This window comes from Mandrillus leucophaeus, unplaced genomic scaffold, assembly GCF_000951045.1.
Source record: "Mandrillus leucophaeus isolate KB7577 unplaced genomic scaffold, Mleu.le_1.0 Scaffold123, whole genome shotgun sequence".
NCBI classification, from domain to species: domain Eukaryota; kingdom Metazoa; phylum Chordata; class Mammalia; order Primates; family Cercopithecidae; genus Mandrillus; species Mandrillus leucophaeus.
Window position 1 is genome coordinate 4,329,822 of NW_012100654.1, and position 15,202 is coordinate 4,345,023.

Here is a 15,202-nt window from a genome sequence, read left to right on the forward strand (position 1 = left end):
CTATTATGTGAAAGGCAATGTACTATGTACTATAGAGAAGTGATTTTCAAAAACTTTTCACTTTATTTTTAGTAAGAAATTTATTTTTACTTTGTGACCTACCCATATATATGCAACATATATACTGAAACAAAAGTCTAAAAGAAGGCATCCTTATTTCATGTGATGAAATAATATTTTCAATTCTATTTTATTCCATTCTATTTTGCTTAAAGAAAATAGCTGTCAAAACACTGAATTAGTTGGCTGTAAACCAAAGTTTGAAAAACAATATTACATAGCATTTGAAATGTGGCTGGTGCAACCAAAGAACTGAGTTTTTAATTTTATTTCTTTTTAACTAATTTAAATCTAAACTTGAAGCAGAAGCAGTGAAAGGTACTTTTCCATTAAACATAACTCTGTTTGGTAGGAGTACATTTCCCTTGAACAGCTGCAACACTAAGATATTATTATAGTGTGCATGCTGGGGCAGGTGTTGTCTCTAGTATTATAATCCATCACTGATCTTGGTGTCAATGAACGGATTCAGTTCTAATTATTTTTTTCTACACACTGATGTGACATGTGACATTGTAATTTGTGTAGTTGAATATTTCCTGTAGAAAGAAGAGACCAAAATAGAAGAAGGCATGTTGCAAACTTCACAATGAATGGCAATTACAATTTGCTGCAGCAGAGCAAAATAAAATGTCTGCTGTGGAAAAAAAGTTTAGAATAATTAACTGAATAATATTAAAAGACATTTTAGCAAACACATGGTCAATTTTATAGACATTTCTTTTCAATGATCAAAAAAGAATTAAGAAAATTAGTTGCCTGAAATCAGAATTAAATGTCGGACAAACATTTAAATGATTTTTAACAGATCGGAACTTATAATTTGGCCAGCTATAAAATGGTTTGGATCCTCGTACAAAAATAAAAGCATTTTAGATGAAGAGATGGTAAAGGAATTGTTTTTAGCTATGGTAATTTGTTCAAAATTATGGGGAAAATAATAAAAATAGTATTCTACAGAAGTGTTAGATCTGCAATTAAGCCCCAAACAATGGCCTATAGAATGTAAGATCCTTTTTAATGATAGCAAATACCTGTTGATTCAAAATTTCAGAAACTGTAATTATTTATTTATAACTTACGATAAACAGTGCAATACAAGAGACATTGTTCAATGAATACTTTTTTAACTGTAAATTTAGTGATACCTAAAGTATTACACTTAATTCCACTGGAAATCAAGTGTTTCCAGTAAAAATTTAATGTCCAAATTGACATGTGCTTTAAGTGCAAAATATCCACTGGATATCAAAGATGTTATATGAATAAAAGACTGTAACATATTTCATTAATAAGTTTTAATATTGATTACATGTTAAAATAATGTTTTAGATATGCTTGGTTAAATAATACGCTACTAAAATTGATTTTACTCATTTCCTAAAACTAATTTTACTTAATTTTACTTATTTCTAATTAATTTTACTTATTTTTCCTTTTAAAATAAGATTATTAAAAATTTTCAAAGATTTTTATCCCAAATATACAAAGAATTAAAACAAATTTTTTAGAATTTCAACAGCTTTTGGGGTACAAATGATTTTGGTTACACGGATGAACTGGATAGTGGTGAAGTCTGAGATTCTGGTGCACCTGCCACCTGAGTAGTGTACAGTGTACCCAATATGAAGTTTGTTATCCTTCACTCACTGCCATCCTCCCCATTCTGAGTCTTCAAAGTCCACTATACCACTCTGTCTTTGCCTACTCATAGCTTAGCTCCCACTTATAAGTGAGAACATAGAGTGTTTGATTTTCTATTCCTGAGTTACTTCACTTAGAATAATGGCTTCCAGCTCCCTACAAGTTGATGTACAAAGCATTATTCTGTTCTTTTTTATGGCTGAGTAGTATTCCATGGTGTATATATACTCATTTTCTTTTCCCACTCATTAGTTGATGGGTACTTAGGTTGGTTCCATATCTTTGGAATTGCAAACTGTGCTGCTACAAACATGTATGTGCATGTGCATGTGTCTTTTTCATACAAAGACTTCCTTTCCTTTGGGTAGACACCAGTAGTGGGATTGCTGGGTTGAATGGTAGATCTCCTTTTAGATCTTTAAGGAATCTCCATACTGTTTTGCATAGAGGTGGTACTAACTTACATTCCTACCAGCAGTGTATAAGCATTCCCTTTTCACCACATCTATGTCAACATCTATTGTTTTTTGACTTTTTAATAATGGCTATTCTTGCAGGGGTAAGGTGGTATCTAATTGTGGTTTTAATGTACAATTCCCTGATGATTAGTGATGCTGAGCATTTTTTCCTTTTTTTTGGGGGGGGGGGCTGTTTGTATGTCTTCTTTTGAGAAATGTCTTCTGGTAATGTCATTTGCCCACTTTTTGATGAGTTTTTTTTTTTTTTTCCTTGCTGATCCGTTTGAGTTCCTCGTAGATTCTAGATATTAGTCTCCTGTCAGATACAGAGCTTGTTTGCAAATATTTTTGCCCATTCTGTGGGCTGTTTGTTTACTCTGATGTTTATTTCTTTTGCTGTACAGAAACTTTTCATTTAATTAGGTCCTATTTATTTATTTTTGTTTTTGTTGCATCTGCTTTTGGGGTCTTAGTCATGAATTCTTTGCCTAGGCCAATGTCCAGAAGTATTTCTCTGACATTATCTTCTAGAACTTTTATGGTTCCAGATCTTATATTTAAGTCTTTGATCCATCTTGAGTTGATTTTTGTACAAGGTGAGAGATAGGGATCCGGTTTGATTCTTCTACTTGTGGCTTGCCAGTTTGCCCAGAACCATTTATTAAATAGGGTGTCCTTTCTCCAATTTATGTTTTTGTATGCTTTGTTGAAGATTAGTTGGTTGTATGTATTTGGCCTCATTTCTGAATTCTCTATTCTGTTCCATCGGACTGTTCCATTGACTACTTTCATACCAGTACCATGCTGTTTTAGTAACTATAACCTTGCAGTATAATTTGAAGTCAGGGAATGTGATGCCTCCAGATTTGTTCCTTTTGCTTAGGATTGCTTTGGCTATTTGGACTCTTTTTTGGTTACATATGAATTTTAGGATTTTTTTTTTCTAATTCTGTGAAAAATGATGTTGGTATTTTGACAGGAACTGCACTGAATCTGTAGATTGTTTTGGGTAGTATGGTCATTTTCACAATATTGATTCTTCCAATCTATGAGCATGGAATGTGTTTCCACTTGTTTGTGTCATCTATGACTTCTTTCAGCAGTGTTTCATAGTTCTTGTAGAGATATTTCACCTCCTTGGTTAAGAATATTCCTAGGTATTTTAATTTTTTTGCAGCTATTGTAAAGGGGATTGAGTTATTCATTTGATTCTCGGCTTTCTCATTGTTGGTGTAGAGCAGTGCTACTGATTTGTGTACACTGATTTTGTAACCTGAGAGTTTACTCATTTCATTTATCAAATCTAGGAGTCTTTTGGAAGAGTCTTTAGGGTTTTCTAGGTATATGATCTTATCATTGGCAAACAGTGATAGTTTGACTTCCCCTTTTTCCAATTTGGATGCCTTTTATTTCTTTCAGTTGCCTGACTGTTCTGGCTAGGACTTCCAGTGATTTCAAACTGAAGTGGTGAATGTGGGTATCCCTGTCTTGTTCCAGTTCTCAGGGGAAATATTTTCAAGTTTTCCCATTCAGTAAGATGTTGGCAGTGGGTTTGTCATGTATGGCTTTTATTTTGAAGTATGTCCCTTCTATGCCTAGTTTGTTGAGGGTTTTTATCATAAAGAGATGCTACTGAATGCTTTTTCTCCATCTATTAAGATGATCATATTGTTTTTGTTGTTAATTCTGTTTATGTGATATATCACATTTGACATGCTTATTTTAAATAATTTCTGGTATGAAACCCACTTGATCATGGTGTATTGTCTTCCTGATGTGCTGTTGGATTCGGTTAGCTAGTATTTTATTAAGGATTTTTCTATCTATGATCATCAAGGCTACTGGCCTGTAGTTTTCTTTTTTGTTATGTCTTTTTCCAGTTTTGGTATCAGGGTGACACTGGCTTCATAGAATGAGTTAGGGAGGAGTCCCTCTTTCTCAATCTGGTTTTGGTATCAGGGTGATGGCTTCACAAAATGAGTTAGGGAGGATTCCTGCTTTCTCAATCTTTTGGAATAGTTTCAGTAGGATTGGTATCAATTCTTCTTTGAAAGTCTGGTAGAATTCAACTGTGAATCCATCTGGCCAATCTGACCATGGCCTTTTCTTGGTTGGCAATTTTTTTTTTCAAATTAATATATATTTTTTTAATTGCTTGATTTTATTTATTTTTATTTATTATTATTTTTTATTATACCTTAAGTTCTAGGGTACATGTGCACAACATGCAGGTTTGCTACATATGTATACATGTGCCATGTTGGTGTGCTGCACCCATCAACTCGTCAGCACCCATCAACTCGTCATTTACATCAGTTATAACTCCCAATGCCATCCCTACCCTCTTCCCCCTCCCCATAATAGGCCCCGGTGTGTGATGTTCCCCTTCCCATGTCCAAGTGATCTCATTGTTCAATTCCCACCTATGAGTGAGAACATGCGGTGTTTGGTTTTCTGTTCTTGCGAAAGTTTGCTGAGAATGGTTTCCAGCTGCACCCATGTCCCTACAAAGGACACGAACTCATCCTTTTTTATGGCGGCATAATATTCCATGGTGTATATGTGTTCGTTGGCAATTTTTAAGTTACTGAATCAATCTCATGGCTCATTATTGGTCTGTTCAGGGTTTCTATTTCTTCCTGATTTAATCTAGGAGGGTTGTATGTTTCCAGAAATTCATCGATTTCCTCTAGATTTTCTAGTTTGTGTCCATAGAGGTGTTCATAGTAGTCTCGAATGATCTTTTGTATTTCTGTGGCGTTGGCTGAAACATCTCCATTTTCATTTTTAATTGAGCTTATCTGAATCTTTTCTTGGTGAATCTAGCTAATGGGCTATCAATTTTGTTTATCTTTTCAAATAGCCAACTTTTTGTTTTACTGATCTTTTGTATTTTTTGTTTCAATTTCACTTAGTTCTGCTCTGATCTTTGTTTTTTCTTTTTTTCTGCTACCTTTGGTTTTGGTTTGTTACTGTTTCCCTAGTTTCTTGAGGTGTGACATTAGGTTGTCAATTTGTAATCTTTCAGACTTTTCAATGTAGGCATTTAGTGCTATAAACTTTCCTCTTAGCGCTGCTTTTGCTGTATGCCAGAGGTTTTAATAACTTATATCACTATTATGGTTCATGTCAAAAGAATTTAATTTCCACCTTGATTTCATTGTTAACCCCAAAATCTTTCAGGAGCAGATTGTTTAATTTTCGTGTGTTTGTACAGTTTTGAGGGTTCCTTTTGGAGTTGATTTCTAGTTTTATTCCACTGTGGTCAGAGAAGATGCTTGATATGATTTTGACTTTTAAAAATTTATTGAAAACTACCAGAAAATGTAAGATTCCTTATGTGGCTTGCATTTTATTCCTATTGGACAGTATTACTGCAGCAGATATAAAGACATAGATACTACTTCTTTACCACAAGAAACTTACCATTTGGGGAGAGGAACCCAAGAAAAGAAAGAACCAATTAAGAGAGAGTTGTTGGAAGAATCAATTAAAAACTCCTCACAACTAACTACGAAAAAATTTCAAATGACAAAGTATAGTGGTCCAATTGCAAATCATAACCAATAGTGGTGTTTTATATATCCCAAGAATTAAATTCAGTACTGGGCATTTGAGCCTTCAAGAGCAGAGTTTAATCTAACTACAGTTAAGTTATACCAATAAAAATAAATAATATATTAGGCTTCTTAAAGTATGATCCTACTGCTGGTACATAAAATGATTTCAGTTGATGTGAGAATAATATTATTTATTTTATTCACTTTGTATTGACTATTGCCTGCTTATTTTAATATGTCTTAACAAATATATAATAAATTAAAATAATGTGCATATTAGGAAAAGTATAACACATAGAATCCATAATTTCAGAGACACTATTGTATGATATAGATTCTTTATATCACACAATTTCAAATACAAATCAAGTTATTTAAGAAAAATAAAATATTTGATTTTTAAAACATTAAGCAAATAATAGTATAGGTGATACACAGAGAAGGCAAAAATTATAGAGGGTTTTGTTTCTGGTGATTTTTCAAGATAGATTTCTGGTAGGAAATCTAAAATATTCAATTAGTATTTTATCAATTACTACCTAATTAATAGGTTGCTGAAAAATTACTATCTTAAATTATTTTTTAAAAATCTGAAGTTATCTTGAAGGTGTCAGTCAAAGCCATCCAATGACTCTCAGTATATTTACCTTAATAATCTACAGACGCTTCTCCGATAACTCAACCGCTGGCTAGCTGCAGCAACACTGGGAGGAAGAGGAGGTCGGGGTGGGAAATAAGCTAGTGTTGCAGAAAATATTAAGCAGACAACTCCAAATTCTGAAAGAAAAAGATAGGTAAAATGTTAACCAGGCCACACAAAAAGTTGAATACTTCAAGTATTTATTTGTTTTTTCAAACAGGGTCTCACTCTCGCACCCAGGCTGGAATGCAGTGGCATGAACATGGCTCACTACAGACTTGACCCTCCTGGGCTCAAGTGATCCTCCTGCCTCAGCCTCCCAAGTAGCTGGAACCACAGATGCATGCCACCATGCCAGGCTAATTTTTATTTTTATTGTTTGTAGAGACAGGGTCTCACCATGTGGTCCAGGCTGGCTGGTCTCGAACTCCTGAGCTCAAGTGTCGTTCAAGCCATTCTCCTGCCTCAGCCTGCCAAAATGCTAGAATTACAGGTGTAAGCCACCATGCCCGGCCTCTCAGGTATTCATTTATCTAACACATATTTACTAAGCATCAACTGAGTCTGAGGCTCATAAAGATAAGCAAAATATAGTATCTAGCCAAGATTGCTCAGTCTAGTTAAAAAAAAAAGAATATATAAAGATACAAATTCAGCAAGTAATTGGTTAGAGGTTATACTAACAATGATGCATATCCTGGTGCTATGGCACATAGATAAAAAGATTGAGGAAGTAAACAAATGTTGCCTTATGGAGAAAATATTAAAAGCCAATAATACGTTACTATAAACGAGATTGTGAAACAGGTCTAGGATGATTGTCTAATAAGTATGGCACTCAGAAAAAAAACTGGTAAGAAATAACAGGATAGGAGGTTTGCTTGATTCATGATAGGATAGTCTGACGCACTGTGTAAGACAGACCCAATTTACAGATTGTACGGGAAATCTGAACAAGAAAGCATCCAAAAATAAGAAACCAAGAGACAGAGAATAGAATTTAAACACAAGAGTAGCTAATGTAGAGTATTAAAAAATCAGAAGTAAAATGAACACCCAAACAATCTTAATTTGTCCCCATTATAGAAGGGAAGCTTCTAGCATCCCAACCTTTCCCTCTATAATTCTGGCACTTGGAAGTTCCAGCTTTTGATAACTGTGTTCAATTTTGTAGAAAAGCACAGCACTAGTAGAAAAGTCAGGAAACTTGGAATATAGACCCGTCTATGCCATTAATTAGCTTATAATTTGAACAAATCCCTTAATCTTTCTAGGCCAATAAAGGGATTGAATTTAGGGATTTCTAGAGGTCCTTTCAGTTGGATCATTTTAATTCTAGGGCTATTCTTAGCAAAAAGGACAACATTCCTATAAGACAATTAACCACAGATAATTCTGTTTAATGCAGTTAGAAGTTTAAAGATTCCTATTTTTTTAAACAGAAGATTGTTAACAGATTCCTTTTTCTTTCTTTTTTTTTTTTTTGGTGTTCTCAATTTGTTTATTCTTTGTCAATCTGAGGAGCAATAAGAAGTTAATGAACTGTTCTAATTTAGAGTTACTTTAATTATTAGTAATACTGAATAAGCACCTAAAATATGCATATTGGCCACTTGTACGTCTTCCGTGATTGCCTTATTCATAGTCTTTGACCCTCTATTGGCATTTTTGTAAACAACTTCACTGAGATAATTCACATGACATACAATGCACACATTTAAAGTGCACAATCTAGTGGTTTTTCATTTACTAGCAGAATTGTACAGTCATAACCACAATCAATTTTAGGAGTTTTTCAACATCCCAAAAAGAAACTCTGTACCCATTACTCCCAATCTCCCAGCCCTAGGCAACCTCTGCTCTACTTTTAGTCCCTACAGATTTGAGTATTATGGACATTTCCTATAAATGGAATCATATAATATGTGGTCTTTTATGACTGGCCTCTTTCACTTTGCATAATGCTCTCAAGGGTCATCCATGTTGGAGTATCAGTGCTTTACTATTTTTTATTGTTAAATAATATTCCACTGTACAGCTATACCACATTTTATTCATCCACTCATCAGTAGATAGACATCTGGGTTGTCTCCACTTTTTGGCTATTACAAATAATGCTGCTATGAATCCTCATGTATACATTTTTACATGGGTGTATGTTTCCATTTCACTTGGATACATATCTAGAAATGGAATTTCTGGATTGTATGGTAATCTTTGTTTAACATTTTGAGGAACTGTGAAACTGTTTCTAAAGCGGCTACACCATTTTAGATTCTCATGTATGGGAATGTATGAGGGTGCTAATTTCTCCACTTTCTTGCCAACACTTTATTATTTTCCATTTTATTGATTCTAGCAAGCCTACTGGGTGTGAAGGGTATCTTATCATGGTTTTAATTTGCATTTCCTTAATGACTAATGACACTGAGTATCTTTTCATGTGCTCGATGGACATTTGTGTATTTTCTTGGGAGAAATGTGTTTGAGTCCTTTGCCCACTTCTTAATGGCATTGTCTTTCTCTTGTTGAGTTGTAAGAATGCTTTATATAATCTGGATATAAGTCCCTTATCAGATATATGATTTGCAACTATTTTCTCCCATTCTGTGGACTGTCTTTTTCACTTTCTGGGTTCTTTGAAGCACAAAAGTTTTAAATTGTGATGAAGTCTAACTTATCTTTTTTCCTTTGTCACTTGTGCTTTGGATGTCTTATAAAAAGGCTTCACCTAATCCAAGGTCATAAAGATTTACTCTTTAGTTTTCTTCTAAGAGTTTTATAGTTTTAGCTCTCACATTCAGGTTTGAGTTAACGAGGGGGTTCAAATTCATTCTTTTGAATTTGGGTATTCAGTTGTTCCTGTACCATTTACTGAAAAGACTTTTTCCCTTATTATCTTAGGACCCTTCTGAAAAATCAATTGACCATAAATGTAATGGCTTATTTTTTAGAATCTCATTTCTGTTCTACTGATTTATATGCCTATCCTTATGCCAGTACTATGTTATCTTGTAGCTTTGTAGTAAGTTTTGTAGTTGAGAAGTGTGAGTTCTCCAATTTTGTTCCTTTTCAAGATTGTTTTGGATATTGCTGGTCCTTTGCATTTCCATGTAAATTTCAGGATCGCCTTGTCGATTTCTGCAACAAAGGCAGCTGGGATTTTAAAAGGGATTGTATTGTATTTGTAAATAAATTTGGGGATATCTTCACAATATTAAACCTCCCAACATGAACATGGAATGTCTTTCCATTTATTTAGGTCTTCTTTAATTTCTTTCAACAGTGGTAGTCTTCAGATTACAAGTTCTACACTTCATTTGTTAATTTTATTCCTAAACATACTCTTTTTGATGATATTGCAAATTGAATTGTATGTTAAGATTGTTCATTGCCAATATATAGACATACAACTGATTTTTACATATTAATCTTGTACCGTAAAACTTTGCTAAGCTCTTTTTTTAGATCTAATAGTTTTTAGTGAATTGCAGAGAATTTTCTATATTCAAGATCTCATCATTTTCAACAGAGACATTCTTTACTACTTCCTTTACAATCTGGGTATCTTTTGCTTTTCTTGTTCAGTGATACTGCCTAGAACCTCCAGCACAGTTTTAAAAAGGCATGGAAAAATGGACATCCTTGTCTTGTTCATAACCCTAGAAGTGAAATGTGATGTTACCTGCAGGTTTTTTGTTTGTTTTTTGAGACAGAGTCTCACTCTGTCACCCAGGCTGGAGTGCAGTGGTGTGATCTTGGCTCACATTACAACCTCTGTCTCCCAGGCTCAAATGATTCTCGTGCCTCAGCCTCCCGAGTAACTGGGATTACAGGCATGTGCCATCATGTCCAGCTATTTGTTTTGTACTTTTAGTAGAGATGGGGTTTTGCTATATTGGGCAGGCTGGTCTCAGACTCCTGGCCTCAAGTGATCCTCCCTTTTTGGCCTCCCAAAGTGCTGGGATTATAGGCATGAGTCACCATGCCAGGCCTCTTGTGGGTTTCTAATAGATGCTTTTTATTAGGTTGAGAGAGTTCCTAATTCATTGATTGTTTCTAGTTCATTGAAAGGGTGTTGGATTTTTCAAATGCTTTTTCTTCATCTTTTAAGGTGATCATGTTTTTTTCCCTTTTATCTGCTGATATATTACATAAATTGAGTTTTGAATGTTAAACCAACATTGCATTGCTGGAATAAATCCCATTTAGTTATGGTATATCAACCATTTTATGATATATGTTGCTGGAATCAGTTTGCTCATATTTTATTCAGGACTTTTTGTTTATACTCATCTGAGATCTGGATCTGTAGTTTACTTTTCTTATGTTACCTTTGTCGGGAATAATTTAAGAATCTTTAACTTTTTAAAATGACAATCCTAGCACAGTATTTTGAATAGAATTAAGTCAAGGGACAGTATTTCAGAAAGGCAGATCGGCAAACATGAAAGCAATGAAGAAGTAACTGGGAAACTTTGAGCAGGGGCTTCTGCTTGACTGCATGGGAACCATGAGCTGCATGCACTCCACTGACACATGCTTAACAGTGGTTAACATCATGTAAAAAATACAATAACTGCTTAGGTTTTCAATAAAAAGAATAACATGACCAAAATGAAGTTTAAAACTTACGCTTCACCTGCGTTCAGTTTTATTTACTCATTTTTACATTTTTACTTTTTCTTTAAAAGGGGTAAGTTGTGTGAAGGAGGTGAAATGCTTTATATACTGCTGCTTTCAGTTTTAATCCCTCTAAACCATATTTTGAAATGTAAATGTCATCAAATAACTCTCTGATGTACAATTCTTCAGAGTGTGGCCTTTGCCTACAATATGGTGAACCTCAAACCCTTCAGCCCTGCTTAGAAGGTTTGCGTGGGGCTTGCTTTCCTCTCTAGCTTCACCTACTACTGCTCTCACCAGATCTAAGCCACTCTGGGCTTGAACGTACCAGGGTGTCTCCCTTCACTGGGCTTCTCCTTTAAGTTTCTTCTCTATAGTGTAATCTTCCTGCCTACTGTATTTAACCATCATTCTCTCATTCCTCAGACCCTGATTTAGATGCTACATCTCCAGGAAGCTCTACTTCACCTCCAAAATCTGGATTAGGTGCTCCTTTCTGAGCTCTCAGAGCAATTGTAGGCCTTTGGTTTATAATACTCACTGTTCTATTTTGTAACTGTTGACCTGTCTGTATCATTCAGGACACTGTAAGTTCTGTTACACCAGGAACCATGCCTATCTCAGTGACTCACATAGTGACAGATACATAGGCGTTCAAAACATGTTTGTGAAATTGATAAGTGAACAAAGAAGTTAAAACAAGGTTCAGTATAATTGGGTCCCTTATCGTTCCAGTCTCATTTTCTGCCACTTGTTACCTATACCCAAACACAAACATTTATACCACTCCAGCCATACTCAATTACTTGCAGTTCCCTAGACATACTGAGCTCTCTCATACCTTCCCTGCCTTTGCAGTTACTGTTCCCTCTGTATGGAATACACTAACCACTCAAACACTTGGTGAACTCCTACAAAATTCTTAACTTTAATTATTACATTCTTGTTGAAGCATATCCTCCCCCTCAACTTCCCTACAAACCCAGGTAAGTTAGGTCTCCCAACCTCTGTATATCTTTATTTGTATTATAATTGTCTCATTGTTGACCTTACCAATTCCTAGTGCTTAGCACAGTGCTTGGCATATAGTAAACACCTACAAAAAGTTTTCTGAATGCAGAGGAAATAATAAACAGGCATATGGAGAGAGGGGCTGTATCTATGAAAATCTGTAGGAGATTATACTATAAGAGTGGACCAGGGCTCGACTCTAGAAATAAAATAATTCAAAGAGAATATTTTAGAAAGGTCAGTATCCCTGAATAACAGACTAAACATACAGAGAGTAGGAAATGAGGATAAACTGTAGATGATCAAGTTAAAAAAAGGTTACAGAACATGGCCAATAATGGAGAAACTACAAGGGAGAAAATGGGCTTAACATCTACCAACAGATAGATGTTTAACAAATGGTTATTGTCAATCACGACGTTTTCTATCCTGATATCTACAGAGGACACAGAAAATGTGTTATACAGTGCTTAACTGCAAATAGATAAAAAGACTAAATTAAGAAATACCCCTCCATGTGGCAATAATAAATTTAAAATTTAACTTCCCAGGAAGAGTGCTAAGTTTTAATTAAGCATCTCTATATCATATGATAAGGAATGCACAGTGTATGTAAGTTTACATATTAGTCCTCTCAAGTATTTCATATGAAGGTGTCTGGTATACAAAACGGAGAGTGAAGATGATTGAGATAAAAGACAAAGTATAACAAGAAGAAAATAAACTTCAAATTACCTGCATATAACACAGCCTCTATGCGATCTTTAATATGTGCCCTGCTGCTCTCTGCAGCAAGAAGAGGTGATGTCCCATTGGGAGCTGGAACAACAAGTGGTCCAACTAAAAATGCACATGCTCCCCCAAGATAACTGAGCATTGATGCAATAGCTGTGGCTGTGGCCCTTTCATCTGCAGAAAACCACGTCGTGGAGAGAAATGGTGCTGCATTCATTACAGTTGGACCTGCCAATCCATTTAACATCTGTCCTCCATGAATTAATCTGGAATTTAAAAATTAAAAGGCTGTGAGGTATTTGAAACAGGCATTTTCTAAGACAAAAAGAAATGAGCCAAACAGCAGTTTTTAACTATGTCAATAAGTATACATATCTGTAAAGAATATGACATGCCTAAAAGACATGTTGATTTACCTTCTAAAAAAGGTATGCTGACTCCCTATGAGGGAGATCAAACATAGTAATAGTTACCATTTATTCATTTCACAAATATTTACTGTCACCTATGATTTGTGCCACACATCAAACTAAGTACTTCTTGTAAGTACTTAGAACCTTGCTTCATTTAGTTGTTATAACAACACTAAGTGGTAGCTATTATGATCCCCATTTACTGAGATGAAAAATCCTAGGTTCGGAAAGATTAAGAAACTTGCCCAAGTGCTGACAGGCAGAGCTGAAATTTAGATCCAGGTCTGATTCCAAAATCCATACTCCTTCTACTAGACTGCCACTCATTAACAGACCTACTAAGTGCCACCAGCCTTACAGTTGAGCTCAACATTTCATACCCACTCTTTGCCAAATGGTGGAAATACAAAAAATGAAAGAGTCATTGAAGTATCTTCTAATAGAAAAGGTCATTGAGGAACTGGAGGACCTGGGTTCCAGCTGAGCTCAGAGCTAGCCCTGAACAATACCTAACTTTGTGGGGTTCCATTTCTTCCTCGTGAAATGAGGCGATCAGTTTAAGTTGAATATGCATTTACGGAGCATCTGTTAGGTTAGGGTACTGTAATGACAGGATCACTAAGTCCCTTCCAGTTCTCACACTCCGATTCTGACTTAAATTGTAAGGATTAATGAAAAGTAGTTTCCTTTTTTCCATTCCATTTGTTCTCTTGCTGACCTTTTCCCAATATTCTACTTAGCACTCCTGTTCCTTGTTGACCAACTCTTTTCTCCCATTGCTCCCCCATCCCCAATATACACGTTCACATTTAAGAGCTGCCTTGAAGTAGAAAAGAGGCCAGAAGTCCAAAGAAAGCACAGGCAAGAAAGGGAGACATGTCAACCTCTCTTGCCCTGGAGGTAGAGGAAAGGGAAGGGACAGTACATGTGACATTTTCATGATATGAACTCATCTTTTTCTTCCGCTTGTTTTGCTTTCTAAGCACTATATGTGTCTCAAATCCTCTTTTTTTTAACTGCCATCTTAAGCCAGTTAGAGAAAAAAAGTTTTCTGAACGCAGAAGAGAAAAATAAGCACATGGGGAGAGGAAGTGTCCTAATGTAGAAACACAAGAGTGGGAAGTGAAATATGTGAATTAGGGCTGCCCATAGCTTCATAATGTTGGAAAAATTACATGAAGGCAACATAGCTCCAAGTGTCATTGATATTACTAAATTTAAAAAACTCAATTTAAAATTGAGTTTAAAAATCTCCCTGTGTAAGGGGAATTATTTTCTAGATGACAGAAACAATTTAAACTGTTTACTTCCTCCAAAAGCCAGTGGAACCCAAGCTGTCCCACAGCAGTTTTATTATAGAAATGTTCCAGCAATAACATCATTAAGTGGTTTTAATCATTACCTGTGATGGCACAACAATGAGACAATGTGTGATGGTTCATAAAGTAACTGCTTTGATACTTGATACTTTTTATGAGGTATTAGACTCGTGTCAACTAGAAGAAGGCTTGGAATGAGTAAACTTTACTATGTCTAAAAATGTTAAGGGTAGAACAAGAACATGGAAGAAATAAATAAAAAACAAACAAACAAAAAGACTGATAAGAAAGCAGGACTCCTGGCTGGGTACAGTGGCTTATGCCTGTAACCCTAGCATTTTGGGAGGCCGAGGTGGGTGGATCACTTGAGGCCAGGAGTTCAAGACCAGCCTGGCCAACATGACAAAACCCCACCTCCTCTAAAAATACACAAATTAGCTGGGCGTGGTGACGCATGCCTGTAATCCCAGCTATTCAGGAGGCTGAGGCATGAGAATCGCTTGAGCCTGGGAGGCAGAGGTTGCACTAAGCCAAGATTGTGCCACTGCACTACAGCCTGGGCAACAGAGCGAGACTTTGTCTCAAAAAAAAAAAAAGAAAAAAGAAAAAAAAGAGAAAAAAAGGAAAGGAAAGGAGAGGAGAGGAGAGGAAAGGAAGGAAGAAAGGGAGGGAGGGAGGAAGGGAAGGGGAGAAGGAAAGGAGGAAGGGAGGGAGAGAAGGGAAAGAAAGAAAGAAA

The 15,202-nt window shown here is 35.5% G+C and overlaps 1 protein-coding gene across 1 annotated transcript in view; it reads right to left on the reverse strand.

The window, feature by feature from the left end:
- DIRC2 (disrupted in renal carcinoma 2) overlaps positions 1-15,202 on the reverse strand; it is an 84,194-nt gene that overhangs the window by 39,444 nt on the left and 29,548 nt on the right. The window contains exons 3-4 of the mRNA XM_011971558.1: positions 12,735-13,000; positions 6,370-6,499 (exon numbers count right to left, since the gene is read on the reverse strand). Coding sequence (XP_011826948.1) covers positions 6,370-6,499; positions 12,735-13,000 — 396 coding nt within the window. The remainder of the gene's footprint in view (positions 1-6,369; positions 6,500-12,734; positions 13,001-15,202) is intronic.